This window comes from Manis pentadactyla, chromosome 4 (assembly GCF_030020395.1).
Source record: "Manis pentadactyla isolate mManPen7 chromosome 4, mManPen7.hap1, whole genome shotgun sequence".
NCBI classification, from domain to species: Eukaryota; Metazoa; Chordata; class Mammalia; order Pholidota; family Manidae; genus Manis; species Manis pentadactyla.
The window spans coordinates 81933284-81953620 of record NC_080022.1 but is presented as its reverse complement, the minus strand read 5'-3'; the positions used below and the strand labels follow the sequence as shown (position 1 = coordinate 81953620).

At 40.8% G+C, this 20337-nt stretch overlaps 1 protein-coding gene across 3 annotated transcripts; it reads right to left on the bottom strand.

The window, feature by feature from the left end:
- Window positions 1–336: 336 nt before the first annotated feature.
- RWDD3 (RWD domain containing 3) lies at window positions 337–13208 on the bottom strand. 3 transcript variants are annotated; one of them, XM_036906481.2, is made up of 4 exons: window positions 12388–13193; window positions 2860–3341; window positions 943–1058; window positions 337–844 (listed from the first exon to the last, which is right to left on the bottom strand). In XM_036906481.2, the coding sequence occupies exons 1-4, from the start codon at window positions 12668–12670 to the stop codon at window positions 730–732; spliced, it is 996 nt and encodes a 331-aa protein (XP_036762376.2). In that variant the 5' UTR covers window positions 12671–13193; the 3' UTR covers window positions 337–729. The 3 variants fall into 3 exon arrangements, with proteins under 3 accessions (XP_036762376.2, XP_036762375.2, XP_057356434.1); XM_036906480.2 differs by having other exon boundaries at window positions 2860–3347; window positions 12388–13187; XM_057500451.1 differs by lacking the exon at window positions 337–844 and having other exon boundaries at window positions 2808–3347; window positions 12388–13208.
- Between the last annotated feature and the right edge of the window lie 7129 nt (window positions 13209–20337).

Here is a 20337-nt window from a genome sequence, read left to right as displayed (position 1 = left end):
AATTTCACCCATCCAACAAGCCAAGTTCACTTTGTGTGAAACACTTCTCCCCTTGGAAAACTGGAACGTAAAGCTTTCAAAAAGAATTTTAACTTAAATTGACTTTCTAGTCCTTTAACTATCAAGTACCTTGCTATTCTGGGATCCCAAAGAAAGCAACTGTAAATCAAGTTCTGTAGAACTTCTTTGGTTTCTGTTTAAACTAACTAATGATTTATTTAATTCCACAAAGAAATCAGTGTTGTATTTTTCTTAACATTCAACTTCAAACATTAGCCATGATAAGCTGGGAGGAAAATCATGATCAAATGATACAAATGTGAACATGAAAACAGATCTTTTAAAAACTGATTTAATTATGAGAAAATTAGCCAGAAAATTGCACAGTGCCAAACAAATCCTCTGAATAAACACAAGGGCTCATTTACCATCATCTTTTTATATTTATCTTTCAAATAACATTCTATTATTGAACCCAACCTTTACAAAATTAGACTAGGCAAAAATTAGAATACATGGGTATTTTTATTGTTTCATATTCCATAAACAGAACTGGCTTTCATTCCTGAAGTTAAGATGGTGACTATCATTTTGCTTCAGAGAAAGTTTTTAATTGTTCCCTCGTATTTCAATTAGCGCCTCCCAAAATCCAATGTAAAAAAAAACAAACAAAAAGTGAAAAAAAATGCAAAACACTGCTATTTCACTCAAAGATTCCTGTCCTCCATTTCATTTTACCAGCCCAAGTACAAATTCAGAGAAAAGCCTCATAAGTCCTGCAGTTTCAAACTCCTTTTGTAGCGCATCCAACGATGAATACTCTTTGACTTCAAATGCCAGAAACCTGCATTATACAAGAGAAATTCATGAATATGCCTAGATTTGTCAGAGTATAATTATCGATTCCGTTGCTTTTCCATCTGCAATAGTACTAAATTATACCTTTTGTGCTCTGCCTGTACTTTTGTCTCAAACAGTACACTCATCATTTTTTCTTTGCATTTCTTTCCACTTGAATCCACATCTATTTTGGAGGTTTTCTGAAGAACCAGGTACTCCTAAATGATAAACAGCATGTTAAGTACATATCTTATTCTGAAACGCAAACTCCTAGTTTTAAAAAAGATAGAAACCTGCAGGCTTATTTCCATGCTTGAAAAGTACTATCTTTCTGAATCAAGCAGTAAGGAAATTACACAGTATTTTTACATGCTTGGCAGTATAAAGTACTGATGAATGCAGAAGCAAAGAAGGATGTAATCAGACCACTCAAGATTTAAATCTGGACTGGACAGCCCACTGGATCCGATTCTGGGCTGGTTACCTAGACCCTTGGTGCCTCAGTTACCTACTCCACAAAATCGTACTCATAACAGCACCTACCTTAGGGAAAGTTATGATGATTAAGTTAGCTGACACATGCAAAGTGTAAAAGGAGTGCCTGGCATATAGTGCAATGGCACACTTAGCACCAGCTGTCATCATTATTCCCGTTTCAGTGTCTGAATGAAGTTAACAGGCATAGCACTTGCCATTCCAAATTGGATGGCATCTATAAATATGTACCTATAATTCCCAATCCTGACATAAAGTCATAAAAATATAACAGAAATATTTATATTATATGGCATTTTAGGGACAGCCAATAAAAAGTACAATTTTCTCTATATTAGTAAAATTCTGATATGAATAAATGCTTGTTAATTAACTAATGGGTCTGATCTGAGTCATAACATCTGTAAAACAGCTGTACTTAGTTTAATATGCCTGAGCTGGCTTAAAGAAACAGCTGAGCCTTTGGGAGAAATAAGAGCAAGGAAATTAATTTGTATTCACTTTGTCAGGTAGTATTGTCCCCAAAAGGATCAAATTTTACAGCTACACTGGAAGTCACCTTAAAACACGTGGTTCCTTAGTCAAAACCCAATCCAGAATTTGAATGAAGTTTGGATTATTTGTTTTGTCTATATGCCCTAAGCCAGCACTAATCTGGTTAACCAAACACCAAACGAGTTTTGTGATAAGAGCCCATCATAAAAAAGCTACGTTATTCCACAAATCTTTTAAGATTGTGGGTTGTGTAAGCTAAGTCTGTTTCAAATAAATTCAATTTGTAAGTATTCTTGACTCAAACCCCTCTGAAAGCGTAAAACCTCTTAAGTGATTTGTAGCTCTTTTAAGATTTAAAATATAATAAGCAGCTTTCCTTGTGTGGTCCCACATAAAACGGGTTAGATACGTTTAGAATGAAAACTTGAAAAATCTGAAGATGATCATTTGAAAGCAGCTGCTGAGACAAGTTGGGTGGAAAGCAAGAGTTAGGTAGGAGGTGACAAGCTGACAGCCCTGATGACTCTACTTCCACAAACACCAAACCCCGCTTAGGAGGACCCAGCTCCTCTTTCCAGGGATGAGTTACCAAATCAAAGTGTCAGAATGCATTTTTAACTGCCTAAAAGTTATAACTTTTGCAGACTACCCAAAAATATACACCATGATGTGCCTAACTAAAGGAAAAAATATAAATATGCACAAACTTGTAGTGCACATTTATAAAACTGAGGCTCAAAGCTAATTATAGAAACAAACACATTTTTTGGCACATTTTTTATAACCTCTTGCTGTCATTATGTGGCATGATTTTAAAAATATACTCTACTTCTTCAAGCTTTGCAAGTCTGTAGTTGTAATCAGAAATTGAAAACATTCTTTTCAAAAATGGAGCTCTGTTAACATGGGAATAGTGAAAGCAGAAACATCTTAAAGATTAACGTGTTCCATTGTTATAAAACATACTTATAACACACCATTTTAGCAGAAAATATCCAAACTCATATTCAACATTAAACTTTTTGGCACCTTGAGGCTGTTTCTGTCTCCTTGTAGTAAAATCAGTATTATTTTACCCAGGAACATCAGTCTTCCTGTGAGCTTTAAATCGGAAGCCCACTTCTCCACAGTTTTGACATATTTGGCCTTTGCTCTCATGTGATCCAAATGCAAAAGGGTCATCCACAATCCATCACCCACAGTCACACTTGTTGCAAAAGTACACTTTTCGCTGCCACTTCCAGTTTCTGGTTGGTTGAGGATGTGCCTGAGATTCTGCTGAATCCAGAGAATCAGTTCATGAACCATAGGTCCTGACAAAAGGTTCTCTGCTTGCTCAAGTAACTTATCTTTCACAGTCACAGCCTGGGCCCTGGTCAGGTGTTCAGAGTGAACTGAGATGCCAGGCAGGCATGAAGGGTAACTGACCGGTAAGTGGAACACTAGTTCTAACGGTACATCTGCATCCGTAAGTCCTTCAGCTTTTGTGAGAATTTTGAACACGGTCCCATCTGTTTCTGGAAGGCATCCAAAAATAATGATTAGATGCACATAATTTGAATGGAACACTAAAGTTAAAATTTTTGTTTCAAGGGTCAATTTATTTTTCATGTGAAAACTGAGTTATTTTATGAAGAGATACATAATACTAAGAAAGCCATGGTTTACAGATTATTCCCTTCAACTATACAGATATTCATGAATTCATGCACATCAGCATCAGGATTTCACTGGCATTTACACTTGCTACTATCCCATTTTTTATTCAGGTAACCAGAAGGATTTCTCATCATCAAATGTTTTTCTACTTCCAGAAACTCCTAATTGACTCACATGGACATTTTTAAAAAACAGTATCATGTATATATACATAAAGTCAGTAATTAATTTAAAAGTTACACACTAAATCCAAGGAAGGTCATTTTGTGGTAAATCCAAGTCAAAGCAAACACTGGAATCCTGTGTGGTTACAGGGTTGCAGAAAAACTAATGACTGTGACTGACACAGTAACTGCTTGGACCTCTTTTCTAACTTCAAATATATTAGTATCAGTGTAACATGAAGGCAGCAAGATGAACTAAAATTGGGTGAACATCAGTTCAGCCATAGCTGGCTCCCTAAGAAGGGGTGGGGGGAGCACACACAGGATATGAGATGAAACACTCTGCTCTCTTTCAGATTTGCTCGACTTCCCCCCTCTGATGTGTTCCACACCACTTCACCCCACTTTTCAAAAAGTTGATAAAACGTCAGGCTGATTCATTCTGCAGGGGGCAGAAGCACACAGATCAGAATCAGAGTAGAACGGCCTGGGTGCAGATGAATCGCTTTGAAGCTCACTTGCCTCTCGCTGCCCTTACTTCTTTCTCCACACGCTGTGTTTCAGTCTCCTTCACAAGAGAAGCAGTCAAACTTTCTCATTTTCATACCTGGATTGCTGCTCAACAGCCTCCACAACTGAAACCTGAATGTATCCCCATTTTAAAGAACCTAACAGAACATTAAAATGGCTTTCTAGCTATGTGATTCCATTTATATAAAAGCTGTTGTTACAAACTCCGGTTCACACAGGACCAAACACAGCTGTTACACAGTTTTTTCTTTATTAGACTCTTCAACATCACCTGCAAAGTACTCCTATTTTAAGACAACACAGTAACCATTATGAGGATCATATTAAAATGATACAGCCAAAATTTGTTTCGTGTAAGTAAAATACATACTGCATAAAGAAAAAAATTTTCCAAACTTAGTACATTTCCTCTACAATCCATCACCATTTTCTCAGAACTATTCTTTCTTCCATCCAGTTACTTACTCTTTAAAAAAATTTTTAATATTAAACAAGCTCCCTATCCATTAGTTAGATAGGTACATTTCGCTACATGAAATGGGCATTATAAATGGATCTACCAACAACATATGACCATTAGGCTGAATAAACTCTCCAGAAATAATCATCTAGGGAGTCTTTCTCTCTCAAAGTCAGGTATACCTCCTAAAGATCTCCATTCATTCATCATTCAACACTTACTCACTGAGTGGTCTTCCTTGACTTATATTCTATACTTAAAAATGTCTGTGTTTATAGACATATATATATATATGGCATTTCTGCATATCTTCCGAGCAAAGGCTACTGACAGCTTTAAGGACATTTATGTAACAGCCTTAGAAGCCAGAGAGCTTCTCTCTGGAGGTCAGAGGGCAGGTCCAGACCAGCGTAAGAGATAATATATTCCTTCATCAGGCAGGATTGCTAACACCCCTCTTTTAAAATTGAGGGGTTCCTAAGTCCAGAGTCTCTCAGCTAACAAAGACCCAGAGTGTGTGCAGTATACACATGGGCCTGCCTCCACATCGCCCCATGGGGCTTCGGGGACAGGAGAACTAATGTGGACACGATGTCCATGCTGCCTGCTGTGCAGTGAGTAGTAAACTGTCCAAATCCCCCTGGGCAGACCGCCTCGCGGCTGGCTGAATCTACACAAGTATGCTCGAGCCATCTAGCAGCCGCTGCCTTGGCTGGTGCTTAGGAACCGCAGGGCTGCTTGGTAATACATAGTCGGGGTTTTTCACCATCTCACTCTCTCCTTTTCACTCTTTATCTCTGAGAAAAAAAGGCCTTCCCCTCTTCCACAGCAAGCCCTATCGGTTCTAAGGCAGCGTTCCAATCATTATCACTTCCCTTGTGCTTGCATTTTCTACCCCTCCAACTTTTGCTTCTCTTCTTCTTTCAAAATATGTATTTTCTCCTTGTTAAAAAAAAAAATGCTACTAATACCTTAAGCTACAGAACTTTCTCTGTCCCTTCATTTTCAGTTTTCTTGAAATATAAATGCTCATCACCTGCATCCACTTTCCCAAAAACCAGTCCCTCTGTAACTATTTGTACTGTGGCTTCTCCCATCACTTTTCTCTGAAACTCCTTTCTCAATTACTACCAGTGACCTGCTAATTGCTGTGAAAGCAAAATTAACCCAGCAGGCCGGGGTTGCTCAAACCCTACACACTTCCAAGAAAGGCCTGTCTTCAGGACTAGACCTCAGCCAGCTCCTGAGAGATGAGCTCTGAACCCTTGGGATATTCTGCTTGATAAGAGTACTTTTTGTATGCCTGAGGCCTTTGGCCACATGGGAGCAGTGTGATTAAATAGTGTATGCTCACAGTGTGATTTATGGTGAACCTTCCTACTCTGGGGCTGGAGTCCGCTGAGTAGCTGAGGTCAGTCATGCAGGTGGAGAATGTCCATGAGACTAACCCCTAACGAAAACTCCGGACACTAAGCCTCCAGTGAACTTCCCTCAGTGACACTGCCTTTCACAGGTTGTCATACATTATTGCTGAGAAGTGAGCATGTCTGTGCAACTCCCCTGGAAAAGGACCCCTGGGAACTTGCACCTGATTTCTCTTGCACTTTACTCCATGAGCCTCTCCGTTTTGCTGATTTTAGTTTGTGTCTCCTTGCTGTACTAAACTTAACCACGAATATACCAGCTTTTCTGAGTCCTATGAGCCCTTCGAGCAGCTATCAAGCCTGAGGGTGGTTTGGGGTCCCCTAACACAGCCGTACTCAAAGGCTTTATCCTGCCCCACCTTTCCACAGCATCTGAACCTACTGAACCAATTCTTCTTCTCAAAATTCTCTCTTCTCTTGCCTCCCAGACACCACATGGTCCTTGTTCTTTGCCTACATCTCGGATCATTCCTCTATTGCACTGTCTTCTTCTCCTAACTCCTAAATGCATTGACATAAATTAAAGCATTGTCCTATGAACAACTTTCTTGTTCGTTACCCAGACTTGAAATCTTAAAGTTACCTTTAACTCTTTTATCCCCTCTCTGCTCATGCTTCATGTTCAATTGCCAAAGTCCCACAAGTTCTCCAGAATTCCTCTCCTTTCCATTCACTCTGCCATAAACTCCTAACATGGGCCCTTCTCTGGTTTCTAGAATAGTGGTCTCCTCACCACCTGCCTCTCCCCAAACCAGCTGATCCTATGCCACTCTCCTAGACTGACAAATTACACATTCCTCATCCGGCGCCTAGAACCAGCCTACCAGAAAAACCTCCTTTCTCCTTACTCCTTGCTCCAACTATTCCTTGCTATGTCCTGAACAAAGGCTCTGGTTTCCCATCTCTGGACTACTATCCTATCTGCCAGAAAGGCCCTTAACGCTACACTTGCTGCCTACTGAACTTTTTATAAAACCTCTAAAGCACCTCTCTAAAGTCTGTTGTGTGATTTCCAAAGTACTTTGAACTTATGTGTGGTGTTTTCATATCCAGAATTATTATGGTGAACCAAACTATTTCCTTCATCCCTGGAATATCCCTATTTTCTTTTTAGATAACAACCAAGACGTAATTTTGCAAGTTACAAGAAACTTAAATTTTACAGTTGTATACCTCCGAGCATTAGGCACTAGCTCACAGTCATGGGTTTCACGGGTACAGAAGTCCTTGGTGCCTGTGGGAAGCTACAGAGCGGCACAAAGACATCTACGTTCTACTCCCCAGAATCTGTATGTTACCTTGCATGGCAAACAGGCCTCTGCAGATGCATTATGGGAGATGAACCGAGACTATCCAGTGGGTCCTAAAGGTATCCCAAGTGTCCTTACATGAGGGGCACAGAGGGAGATTTTACCACAGAGGAAGGCGACGTACTCACTGAAGCCAGAAGCTCTGCTGCTGGCTCTGAATATGGAGAGGGGTCCATGAACCACGGCATGCAAGGATGCAGCTCTAGCAGCCTGCAAAGGCAAAGACACAGGGTCTCACCACGGCTCCCCAGAGGGAGGCCTACGGACAACTTGATTTCTCCCAGTGACACTGACTTCACACTTCCGAAATTTCGTATTTTGGAAGAAATATGTATTGGTTTAAGCCACCCCACTCGTGGTAATTTTTAGAGCAGCCATAGGAAACCAATACAGTATCTGTACCCGCAAAGCAAGGTTTTCCCACAAACGAGAATCCCCTTCTGAACAAACCCCTAAAACCCGCAGTGTTCTCCAATCTCTGCCAGGTGAACACCCACCTACTGCTCCCCAGCACAGTGAACTACCTGGCAAAAATAAGCTGTCCAGGGTGAAAATCTTGGAAGGCTACTGAGCTGGCCATTCAATACTGGCCAATTTTCACTTTTCGCTTTTAGTAATTTTCCGGTGCCAGTCAGCAAGTAGAAAGGCAATGGGAGAAAATCCTGACTTGTGCCTTAGAAAACTATAAAATCATTAGTTATATATTTGGAGGAAACAACTGCTTTAATTTTTTCAAGAATTGGAAAGGATGAGCTCTCTTGCTGACTGCTCTTCCTGGTGACTCCCCGCCCCTCTCCCAAACACCCTGGGGCCGCAAACTGAAATCACACAAAATGATGCTACCTTGAAAGAAAATGAAAAGCTCAATAACACACCCCATTCTGTTATTTAATGTGATAAGAAAACCGCACATTCTTTTAAAAACTAATTTTCTCCCTAAAACTCTAGAAGTACATATATTACTCTTCCATTTCTCATCTGCCTTAGTTTGCACATGCAATTAAACTGGCTCCTTTTCGTCTCAGAATTGTTCATGTAACCACACGTACTGTCAGTCTGATTTTTTGCTGTTTTTTACACACAACACATACAAAAGAAAACAAAGCTGCTTCTATTTGCCTTAATATTATTAAGAACTTAGAAACAGAGTGATTAACAGAAAATAATTGTGCTCTAAATCTAATGTTAATTTCTGCCCCTTCCTGGTCCCAAAAAACTCTGTAGTTATTAAGTTTACTCACAAGTTCATCATTCTCAATAAACATCTATGTCCTAGAAAACTAAAATTTTTGTAAGTTCCAATTCATTCTAAAGATCCTGCCAAAAGAGGGTCTCTGCCTCTGGTTGAAGCTCATATACATATTCTCCTGTTGTTGTTTAAGTCATTCTGCCTTATCACAAATGTATCAATTTCATAAATAAAATAGGTTGCAAACCTTATTCTTATCAGTACATGAAAGAAATTACACTCCCAACCTCACTACAAACAACAGATATTCAACCTAGAGAAACTGAACCCTGAGAGAACTGAACCCCAAATTCCACACCAATGCTATTTTTAAGGACTTGCCCTACTTCAGAGTCACACACAAAAGAAACTCAATCAATGCTCTCCCTCGGCAGAGGACACTGGAAAAGGTAAACAAAACTTAAGAGAATGAGCTTTTCAAGATTCATTTAGAGCCCACTAAGAAATAATTTCTATTCCCTAACAACTGACTTTCCTTATATTTGCTTTATTTTTTTGCAATTTTTATATGTCCTCAAAGTCAGATTACTTTCAGGAAACCACTAAGAAGCCCCCAACACTCTCTCATACTTCATTTCACAGAACTTTCTTTCCTCTTGCTTCCTGGCAGCTCACCTCAAGTAGGCATCCACTAGTGATTGTTTTCTCATGATGCACAGAGCTGAATTTTTATATATGTTTAAAATGTGGTTACAGGAAAAAAAAACAAGAAACAAAAACTAAAGAAAAGCTAAAAACGTCAATTCCAACCTTTAGAAGTGAGGTTCAAGGCTGAATTGGTTTTATAGGGATGAACTCAGTACTGACAATCAGCAGGGAACAGAGCTGAGCAGATTCAAGGGGTCAGTGGGTGCTGGTCACGATTCATTTCACAAGAGGGCCCAATCCGATCTGAACACTAGTGTGCATAGAATACAAAAGTTCACTCTGCAGCTACTGTGCAAACAAATTATCTGATATTGGGTTTCATGTACCTCCCATTTTACAATTTTGACCCGTAAGATAATTTAAAGAAATGCAACTCCATGCATAACAAGTGTTGACCATGATAATATAATCTCTGTGTCTCTGTGACCCTCAACTACCTCACCAGGAAAAGGAAGATTTATAACAATACCAATCTCACCTGTCTCATAAGTGAGCACTCCCCTTCAGAATTATTCTGAACATAAGTTGGGTCACACCCATCTCTTTTTTCTGGGTGCTCATTATTGCTCTCTCTCCCTGGACAAGTGCTAATCCTGCCCTCTGAGAACTATTTGCCTCATGCAGCAGCCCCATCTTTATTAAGGAACATGATTCAGTGCAAGGTCCATACACTCCAGGGCCTGGTGAATTACTTAACCAGCCTGAGCATCCATTATCTTCTCTGTAAAATAAAGCTAAGGGTACCCCTCATTAAGTAAGATGCAGTTACAGTATTAGGCACATGGTAGGTGACCCCATTAAAACGTGGTACCTGGCCTGACTACACTATTCAAGAAGGGGTAAAATGCCCAATTTTGTCCACCCACAGTCCTCCTTAGGAGACAGAAGCATAGGAGCTTACATAATCTGTACTCATAAGAGAGAGTTATACATGATGCCTTCTACTATGAGCTTGCTACAACCATGGCAAAGAGACCAACATGTACCTAAGGCCTCTGAAAATCTCAGCATAACAGCCCAGCTAACCTGAACCCAATTATTCAGGCTCTCCAATCTTAACAGCCTTAGCTGACACCTGGATCGGCAGCCTGCGGCTTCCTGGGCTATCTCATACTGGAAGTACAATTTCACTACAATGTTCTTCTGATTCTAGGGGCTTAGCAGAAGCTTATTTAGGAGAGGCCAGTTAGGAACTGATGGTTTTCAGAATGTTCTGGTATCAAGCTTATATCCTGTACCCCAGCTGACAGTGACCATGAGAATGGTAGTCAACAATTCACTTTAGGTTTATTGTGGTCTGTTAAAGTCCATACTTTACCCTTAATTCCCCGTTGGGAACATCAAACATCCCTATTTCAATCACTGAATTATTCTATTCTCCAATGAATCTTTCCGCAACAAAATGTCCTAGGTTGTTACACCGAGTTCTTTTATAATTCAATTACTTATTGATGCCAGAACACTGAATTAAATTAATTAGGAGGCATGGCTTGAAAGCCATGCTCAATTTAACAGCAGATAAAGGGTTCACAGTGTTCTGGACATTAAGAAGCTGCTCTCCTTTCTAAGCTTATTTTTTTGGGTTTTCTCTGACCTGTCAGCAGTGTCTTATGCTCAGCTGTGTATTTATGACCAGACCACTACCACTCCATCCCCTTAAGGTATGATGGGAAATCACAGATTCATTTTTCCAGGCCATTCCCAGCCAAGCCAAAATATAGGAATTAAGGAAAACCAGTCATCTCTTCAAATAGCCTGCCTCAGGCAGAACTAATTATCAATAAAAAGAGCTAATTATCAATATCCAGAAGAGGGGGGGGTCAGGAAAACACTAAAAGTGAGTAAATGATTTCAGTGGATTTTAAACAACTGTTTCAAAGAGATTCAAGGTAGGCTAGGCACTAAAAAGAAAGCAGCTTCAGTACATTTATCGGTTCAGTGTCTGAAACATAACAGGGCTCAACGAACGAGTGGAGACGAGTAACACAGGAAGAGTAAGGGAAATGGAGCCGACCCCTGCTCTGTGTGAACGGCACGCGGCATGGACACCATGAAACCACCTTAGTCCTACAGGGCTTTCTCACAACACCCAGAACATTTTTAGACTACTTTCTTAAAGGTCAACCAATTTATGGTCAGAAAGACAATTTTAATAGTAGCTGAAACCTAACAGAAGGCTAAATCCCATGCCAAAAAAATTTACATAATGTTTCTGAAAGCTAAGTGAAAATTGAAAATTATCTGCATCACTGCACTTTTTCATAAACCTCATTTCAGGCTTTTACTTAATAGAAGCCACAGACCTGGACAGAGTAAGTTTTAACCATCATCAATAAATAGCCAAAAGAACCTCTCTGGACTGTAAGCTCCTAAAGGAAATGGGTGGCGTCTCTGAAACCTTGTCAATGTCTACTGACATCAATAAATGTGAGCTGAATGATTAATGCGCCAAGAGCCTGGATTGGCAACCACCTTTCAGGGAACTAGAAAAGCATGAGAAAAGCCATCAACTAGGATATATGACCGAGAAATGGTTCGGAGTGAGTGATGGGAGAATTCAAAACTCCATTCAACTGTTTACTGACTACCTACTATGTGCCTGGCACGGTTTAGGTGCCTGGAGTTTAGTGCTTATAAAGCAGCACCTTGTCCTGCAACTTGCGACACGCAAACACAAGAGTAAAAACTGTGGTGAGTGCTCTGCAGGACACAATGAGATTTGGGGGGTTTTTAGCTAGGGCTCTTTTTAAGGTGAACTCTGAAGAGTAAGAACAGGCGGGCCAGAGAAAGCGTGCGGGAGCGCGCAGGGCTGGGCGCGGGGCGCGCGGGGACGAAGCCGGGCGGGGCGGCGCGCGACACAGGGACCGGCCGGCGGCCCCGAGCCCAGGAGTTACGGTCGCGGTTCACTGCAGAGTAGCCAGCTGGGGCGAGACACTATTCACGTCTCGGGGGTCGCCTCCCTGTCCCGCCTGCTGCGACACGACTCCAGCCCCGGTGGGCTTCACTCCATCATTCAACCCGCCGCGTCCCCAAGTGCGGACCCCGGGGCAGGAAGCCCATCTCGGTGGCGGGGACGGGAGGGCGCCTGGACCCTCCCGCGCGGGGTAATCACCTGAGCAGCTCAGCACTTCCCACTCGTTGGGCCCGCAGAAAATCGCGGCCAGGGCCGAGAGCTCCTCCCGCGCTGGCTCCGCCATGGCCGCCCGACCTCGCAAGCCCCGCTCCTCCCCTTCCGCCGCCGCCGTCCCCACCAGTCTCGAGCAGTGCGGCCGGTGGCCACCGGAGGGCGCTCCGCAGCGCCTCAGCGCGTGGCGGGCCGGGCGGGGACCGAAAGGCCTTAAGTGCCGCCGGGAAGCTCCTGCCGACCAACTCCAGATGGCAGGCTCGGTCCCCATTCGGGGACTTTTCCAGGAGGCTGACGGCCCCGTGGCCGGGGCAGGGTGCCTGCCAGAGGCAGCCGCTCAGCCCAGCCGTTGCTTTCCTGACGGAGGCAGGCCTTCCAGCAAAGCCCCAGATCCTTTAACTTCATCCCACGCTTAGAACATTGATCACTCCCGCCCAGAGTCGGCCGTGGGCTGCCGGGTGGAGGGCAGGCAGGCGGAAAGGGGCTTGGCGTATAGGAAGAAAGCAGCAAGCAAGGAAGGGACCAGAAGAGGTTAGCCCTCCTGTTCGGAAGTAATCTAGGTGTTGGGGTACTGCAGTTACAGAACAGACGACGTTCTCTGCCCTCGTGGAGCTGTCAGTGACCTAGGAGTCCCCGACGCCGAGAAAAGGTCCGGAGCAGTAACAACCCCCAGATGCTGAGCTTTAACGGGCGCTGGGACTTTGGACCAGGACCTGATTCCCGGGACCTCTTAATGGTCGCAAAAAGGGCGAGTTGGACCTGCCGGCCCTGCATTCTAAGGATGTCACTGAGGTGGCTAGGACCTTGTGAGGAGCTATGCGCCAAGACGCTGGGAGCAACGTCATAACGTTCCCCATTTGTCTCCTCCCTTCACAGCCCTGCCGACCCTGGCCAATGAAACTCCTCGGCCTTTGGGGGCACAATCAAGGGTACAAACGGAGCAAACGACAGATTTTCAATTAGTACTTCTTTCGTGGTTTTCGTGCATACAAAATGGTGTGACTCTTGAAGCTTAATAATTAAATGATCATCCTTGAATCTAGCACTTAAACTTTAGGAATTTGAGCAATACCAAATCTCTGTGATGGGTCTGTCGGTCAGCATGTTTGACTTGTCCACGTGTTTTTCAGATAACAATTTAGAATTTTGCAGCTCTGAAAGGTAGCTGGTCTAGTTCTTGGAGGTCCCACAATTTTTGTTTGCATCAGAAATAACATTTTTTTAGATAAATTAGGGAATCTAGATAGCTACACAGTGACCCCTGTCATTGACCTACAGAAGTCAGAACAGGCCTGATCTTAAGACTCTGAAACCATGTTACTATCCTCAACATCATTCCCACTGGTGCTAAAAAGGGACTTTAAAAAGGGAATGATACTGGTTTCCAAGAACAGAAAAGAAATCTAACAAGATAGACTGCAGGAGAGATATTTTTCAGAGGATACCATGGGATTTCAGTGACCCCAAGTAATTAAGAGCACTGTTGTGCACATAATTGGAAAGACAACGGTTTATTTAAACTCATAATTATCTCTGATGTGGCCAATTTGTTTAGTAAACAAAAAAAGCTTCCTTTGAGTTATATCCAAGATAGCAGCAGTTCAGTAGGTTCCTAATTAGCTGCTGAAGAGTTTAGTGAACAAGAGAATAAATTTTTAATTTAAAATATCACTAAGTTATTTGATTTTAGTTCGAAGTCTAATGTTACTATTAAAAATAGTAAGAAATTATTAATTTAGTTATTTGACTTATTTACTAAAGGTAATCCACAAAAAAAACAAATAGTTCATATCTTATTTTTAATTTCTCAAATTCAATATAAGTACTATGGGTGAAATAATATGAACATTAAGACTACTGTCAGAAATATAAGGAAGCAGTTGTTGAAGACTACTGTCAGCAAGGTGTCTGTGAAACTGATGTAAGAGTACATCAATCTATTTAAAATTTTCTTGTCAATAGGTTTCTTCTTTGGTCTTCCTTTCTCTCTTGATTTCTTAACCTGCTTTTCATACTCCATTTAGCATGTTTAAATAAACAAGTCCATATGAATGTCTCTTAAACTGACACTATCCTAAGGCCTGAAATCGCATGAATAAGTTCCTACGCTGACATTTGGAAGTAATCATCACAGAGAAAGTATAATGTCAGCTTGATATTTCTCACACTATGAAAATATCAGCTACATGTCAAATATCTAAAGCCTACCTTAATGTAATAAATTTTCTTGTATACACAGGCTACTGAAAATTTTAAATATCTAAATGTGGAATGAATGTCTAGACATGGGGGTGAATGTCTAGTTAGAGTGCTGTCTCCTCTCCACCCTCCCACCCTCAATGATTTGCTCTAACAGTATTACTTATACATGCAATTTTTCTAGTTTCTTTCCCAAAATCATAAGGAGAAGTTTTAAATCTCTCACCTCCAGTTAAAACCACTAGTCCAGGAGATAATTAGCTTAATTTTTCTGGGAAAACACTTCTACTACCTTTATCATGGGTAAATAGACTTAAATACTAAATTCTGTGTCTGAAATTTTAAGTCAAACCCTCCTTGGGCATAGAAATGAGAACACAGAATTTTAAGAGTATGAGGAGAGGGCAATTGTTAGTATCATGTCAGAAAAGCTGAGAAGCTTAGTATTGGGATGGAGTGTGATAAGGAAAATTATAAAAGTAAAAATGTTTCCAAGAACCACTAAATGTAAATATTGTTGTTTTCATTTAATGTCTCTTTTGAGACATTAAATGCCAACTTGCTAAATGAACCTGAACTCCAACAGTTTCTTTTTTTGTTTGGTTTTGTCTGGTTTGTTAAAGGGTTTCCCTATTTCCTCATTTCATAAAATGTTCCTAGGCACTCATTCACTGTTGCTCAGTCTGGTCTACAAGCTGAGTGTTGAGATACGGAAATGAAAGCAATAGGCCTTTGCTCTCAAAGACTTCAGACTTTGGTCTAGACAAAAATACAATGTGGGACAATTACAGTTCTTTCACCATGCTGCAGGTACATGATTGACCACATTGCCTTACTGATGTGAAGTTCAGTATCATGGTATAGCTGAAAGCAATGGGGTGCTGGGATAGATGATATCTCCTATGGCTGCCCAAAGGCGAAATACGTTTGTAATGCTCAGGAACATAGTAGGCTTCCAAAAGTACATAAATTCACTGGCACTGGTTGGTCATAGTTCTTTTCATTCTGTTACAGGGTGCAAGTCACACATTTATTTTTTTTACTAAGATAAAATAAAAGCAAATAAAATCTGTGAGAATTTGATACAGACTCTGTAATCATCCTGTTCTGTGGAAAGATCTGCCTCTACCACATCCAAGTCAACTGTACTCCCTCCAAAAGATTGTTTAGACTCTGCCTGTGAGAAGCATGCTTGATTCTTATGCCTGAGTGATATCAAAACAGTTACAGCCTGCTTTGTGGGAAAATATCCTCACAGCCCAGGTCTGTAAAAGTTCAATGCCTTTTCAATGTTATAAAAACAAATCTTCAGGATCATTAGGGTTTTAGGATTTGTCTATTTAAAATAATACCCAATACTTAATTTTGATTATTACTATAAATGGATTCTTTTTATTCATTATATTATCCCACTGTGTATTACTAGTGTAGCCAGTTTTTATTATTTTTTGGGGGGGTGGGACTGTGTGACTTTTCAAAACCACAAACACATGAAGGGACTACAAATGAGTAAACTGCCATTTTGGCAAAATAGATTCTCAGTGGTTGAAAATTGAAGGAGAGAGGTATATCAAAAGAGCTACAAGTATGATTGAGAAAATCAGATGGATTTCTTCTTTTAAAAATTGGAGGGCCCTATAAGCAAAAGATGTGTTAAATCCAGAGAGAAGGAAGGAAGAAGGGGAAAGAAGGGGAGAAAAGGAGGGAAGAAGGGGAGGAGCAAAGAGGGAAAATGGGAAGTTTAATATTTGAGGAGATAATAGGAAAACAATGGCTTTTATGAAGTGAAGGAAACCATGGGTTAGAAATTTAGCTTCATTTCTAGAAGATTGATTGATTTGCTTTTTAATCAACAGAGAGATCTGAAACTTTATTCTATAAAAATATGAGATCTAAGGTTTGCTTCAAAATAATGTATGAAAGGGGAAGAAGCTAGGGTATGGATGGGGCTGATTTGACCACAGGTTCGTAATTGGTGAGGCAGAGTTGTAGGTACAGAAGGATTCAGTATTTTATTCTGTCTACTTTTGGGTATTTTATATTCTCTATAATAAAAGTTAATTTTTTAAATGTTTTAAATAGATACTATTTCAAGATAATTTGAATTTTACATAATGCTCAATTAAGGAAAAAAATGCGAGAAATAAAGTGGGAAAATAGGAGGGAAGGGAAAAGAAGAAAAGAACTAGATCTAAGTAGAGAGAACAGAGTTGGTAAGAGATATTGAGAGAGGAAAACAGGCTCTAAAGTGGTACGTTCAACAAATATACAGTTTAGGATTAGTTCAAGTGAGAAGCGCAGAACCTGAAACTCCAGTATCTTGACTAGATACACGTGGTTTTCTCTTTGAGGGTCAAGGGGAGGGAGGCAGACAGAGCTGTGGTGTCCCACAGTCTAAGAACCCAAACTCCTTTCTTTTGCGTCTTTGCTCTGCACAGCTTTGATTCCCACAGTCATGCCATGCGTGGACCGGGGAGGCCGCTAGATCTCCAACCACCAAATCTACATCTGGTCAGAAGACTGAGGATCTGCCTGATGCTACTGGCTATAATTAAGTCGCATGACTGCTCCCAGCTAAAAGCGGGGCTGGGAAATGTCGTTTTTATTTTGGGAGGTCATATACTTCATATACTCAGCTAAAAGTGGAGGAAGGCATGAGGTATTATGTTTATTATAGCTTTCTTATTACAGAGAAAGGGAAAGTACCATCAGGAGACAGCTGGCAGTCCCCACCACATCAAGTAGAGTTTTGGTTAAGAGATTAAGTTGTTACATAACGTAATTCTGTGGAGCTCACCGTTTCACCATCCCTTGACCCCCAGAACTCCTTGCACTTTGTGTCACTGTCCCATTTTATTTTTTCCATAACATGAACCATTATCTGAAATCCCCTTACTTGTTTACACGTGTCAGTGGGTGCCCCACAGACAGCAGGATCGGTCCCCCACCAGCTGCACTGAATTGGTTCAGGTGTCCAGAATCATGATGACACACAGGTACCAAGAGGGTTTATTGAACACATGTGAGGCTTCCTGGGAAGAGCAGAGCAATTCAGAATAACCTGCATGGAGGCAAGGGAGAGCAGCTGTAGTGCTCATCATGGTTAGCGGGTGGAGTCAGAATTAGAATTCTCTTCTGCACCGCTGGGGTTTCCATGGTCTGAGCAAGGGGCTTTCTTAACCACTTGCCCAGAGGCAGGATAAAAGGGGAAAAAGACAGATGGGGCTTGAAAACTGTCAGCAATCAAACTCAAAAACAGTCAGACACGTTTATTGTCTATTTCCAAGGGCCGAATCTGTCTTGTTCACCTCTGTATATTACCCCATGTAAAACAGTGCCCAGGAAATTAGGAATTCAATAAACATTTGTTGATACAAGTCATTTCATTGCAATGTTTATAAACTCTTCATACAATACTTATTCAACGGAGTTATGGAGCACCTTCTATATGCTAGTGACTTTTTGAGGTCTCAGACATTACGTGACCAATTAAGTACTAACCTCCAGAAGCTCCAAATGCAGTCTGAGTGAAGCATCGGCCCTTCCTGGGGCGGGATGACAACTGTCCTGCCGGGTGAACCGAGGACCATCAGAGAAGGCCCAGGAGGCCTGGTTTGGCCATCGTGTTAGAGGTTCCCCAGCACAGGGTCAGGGAAGGAAGGGGAAAGCTGGAGGAAAAGATGACTGGGAAGAGATTTTTGTTTTCGTTCTTCAACAAGCATTTATGGAGTTTTGTCAGGTATTATGCCAGGTCCTAGGGAAACCGCGGTTTTTGACACAGACCTGAAAGTTGTAGTGTAGCGTGGGAGACATGTCTTAAAAGATCACACATTTCATAATCAGCAGCTTGTTGAAATCATGGGAGTAGATCGCCTGCATCTCAAGAATTTCACAGTGACAGTGATATATTTCCCAACAATTGGGACAGCGAAGCCCTGGTCTGCCAGTTTCTCTAACACAAAAACTGGATCAAAACAATAGTCCCTTTGTGGTAGACTTTCTGTATTTCCCTGTTGTTTATACTTCTTTGTTTCTTTCTCTGTTTAGTGGGGAGAAAAATCAAGCCAAGAAAACAGAAAAAAATTTTGCTTTGTGGACTATTAGCACTTGGAAGACTTTCTGCCTCTCTGTCCTTGAAAATTAAAAAATTATCTAAGAATAGAAAGGCTGGGCTAGAATACTTTGTCTATTGTAGTTTCTGACAAAATCCTGCCTTACTTACGTGATTCTGATTGCCCTTTGAACCACTGATCAGCCAGTAATTTCTTCACTGATAGTTTCATTAGTTTTAAAATGAACATTATACTTCTGGAAGAAGCATAGCCAGGGCTCCTACTATTGGGGTCATATTACCAAATACTTTGTCCTTAATGTCCTTCTCCTTTTTTTATAAAATACTTTCCCATGTCTTTGCCTGGTGAATTCTAATTCATTCTTCAGGTCTGAATGCCACCCCTCCTTCCTGAGTCTGAGTTGAAGACCCCTCCTAGATTTCCCCACCACGTATCGTATTTAAACACTCTCCTAACTGCATTATAATCGCTTTGTGTCTATCACCGCAGTAGAGATGAGGGCGTGTTCCCGCTCCACCCTTGGCCGCACCTCAAACTCTCAGGGCACTGACTGACCTAGAAAAGGAACTGAATATCTGCAAAATAAATCAAGAATGAGTGAAAGCATGGTGATAGTATCAAAGTAAATAAGATTGTAGCTTGTTTTTCTTATTACCTCTACTCTATAATAAATTCCCACCAGATTTGATTAAACCTCGGACGTTGTTAATACATATCAACATTAAATAAGCAAATTATTAACTATGCCTTTTCTTGAATCACACTCAGAGTAATAGTGAAAATATGAAAGGGCAAAGGACACAGTGGATTACTCTAAGGAAGCCCCACAACTGCATACAGGGGGGTGAAAAGGGAGAAGTATGTTGTTACCTTTATAGCAACTTTACATGTGAGCAATAGTTGCCCACAGTTGCCACTAACGTACAAAGAAAAAAATAAATTTTAAAGTCATCATTACAACTAATAAACAATATAAAGTTTTGACATTATTTGGCTGGCTGGAAGTCATGTGGTGGGTATGCAGTATTTATGTCCCAAACTGAAATGGGCCACCACATGGTACCTGATCTAGCCTGGCTAGAAATATATAATATTTCCACCTGAATGTGTGAATAGGGTATATTTCTGTTAACCATTCAGGTTAATATTAAGCCTTTCAAAATAGCAAAGTCACTTGATGACAGGATAGTTATATATATATATAACAGTGTAGCTGTACTAATTAAAGACTCATATTTTTCACTGTATAACTCATGGTCACTTAAGAAGTTTCTTCTTTTCTTCTTTTCTTTTTCTGATACTTCAATCTGCTGTTAATCTATGGCTTAAATTAAAAGGCCAGGTAATGATGAAGAGGAAAGGGGGATTGATTGGAAATTGGCCCAGGGAACTTTCTGACTTTCTGTCATGATAGAAATGTTCAATTTCTTGATTGGGTTGGATCTCTCTCTCTCTTTTTTTTTAGAGTATTGGGGGATAAAAAATAGGTTAGTAAGTTCATAATACTTTCATAAAATTCCTTTTTTTCTGAATTTGAGCTGAGCATGCCCTCAACTTTAAAATTTAAGGAAATTACTGTTTTAAAAAATCTTTAAGCATTGCTGCTATTCGATTTTTGTTACCACCACAAATCTTGGCAAGAAAACACTGTCTCAAGTATCAAAAG

Coding starts and splice junctions, on each gene's coding strand:
- RWDD3 (XM_036906480.2), bottom strand. CDS start 12,670: ATGGGGACCGAGCCTGCCATCTGGAGTTGGTCGGCAGGAGCTTCCCGG. Junction 1,059..2,859: donor GAGACAGAAACAGCCTCAAG/GTGCCAAAAAGT, acceptor TTTATCATTTAG/GAGTACCTGGTTCTTCAGAA. Junction 845..942: donor GTACAGGCAGAGCACAAAAG/GTATAATTTAGT, acceptor TGTATAATGCAG/GTTTCTGGCATTTGAAGTCA.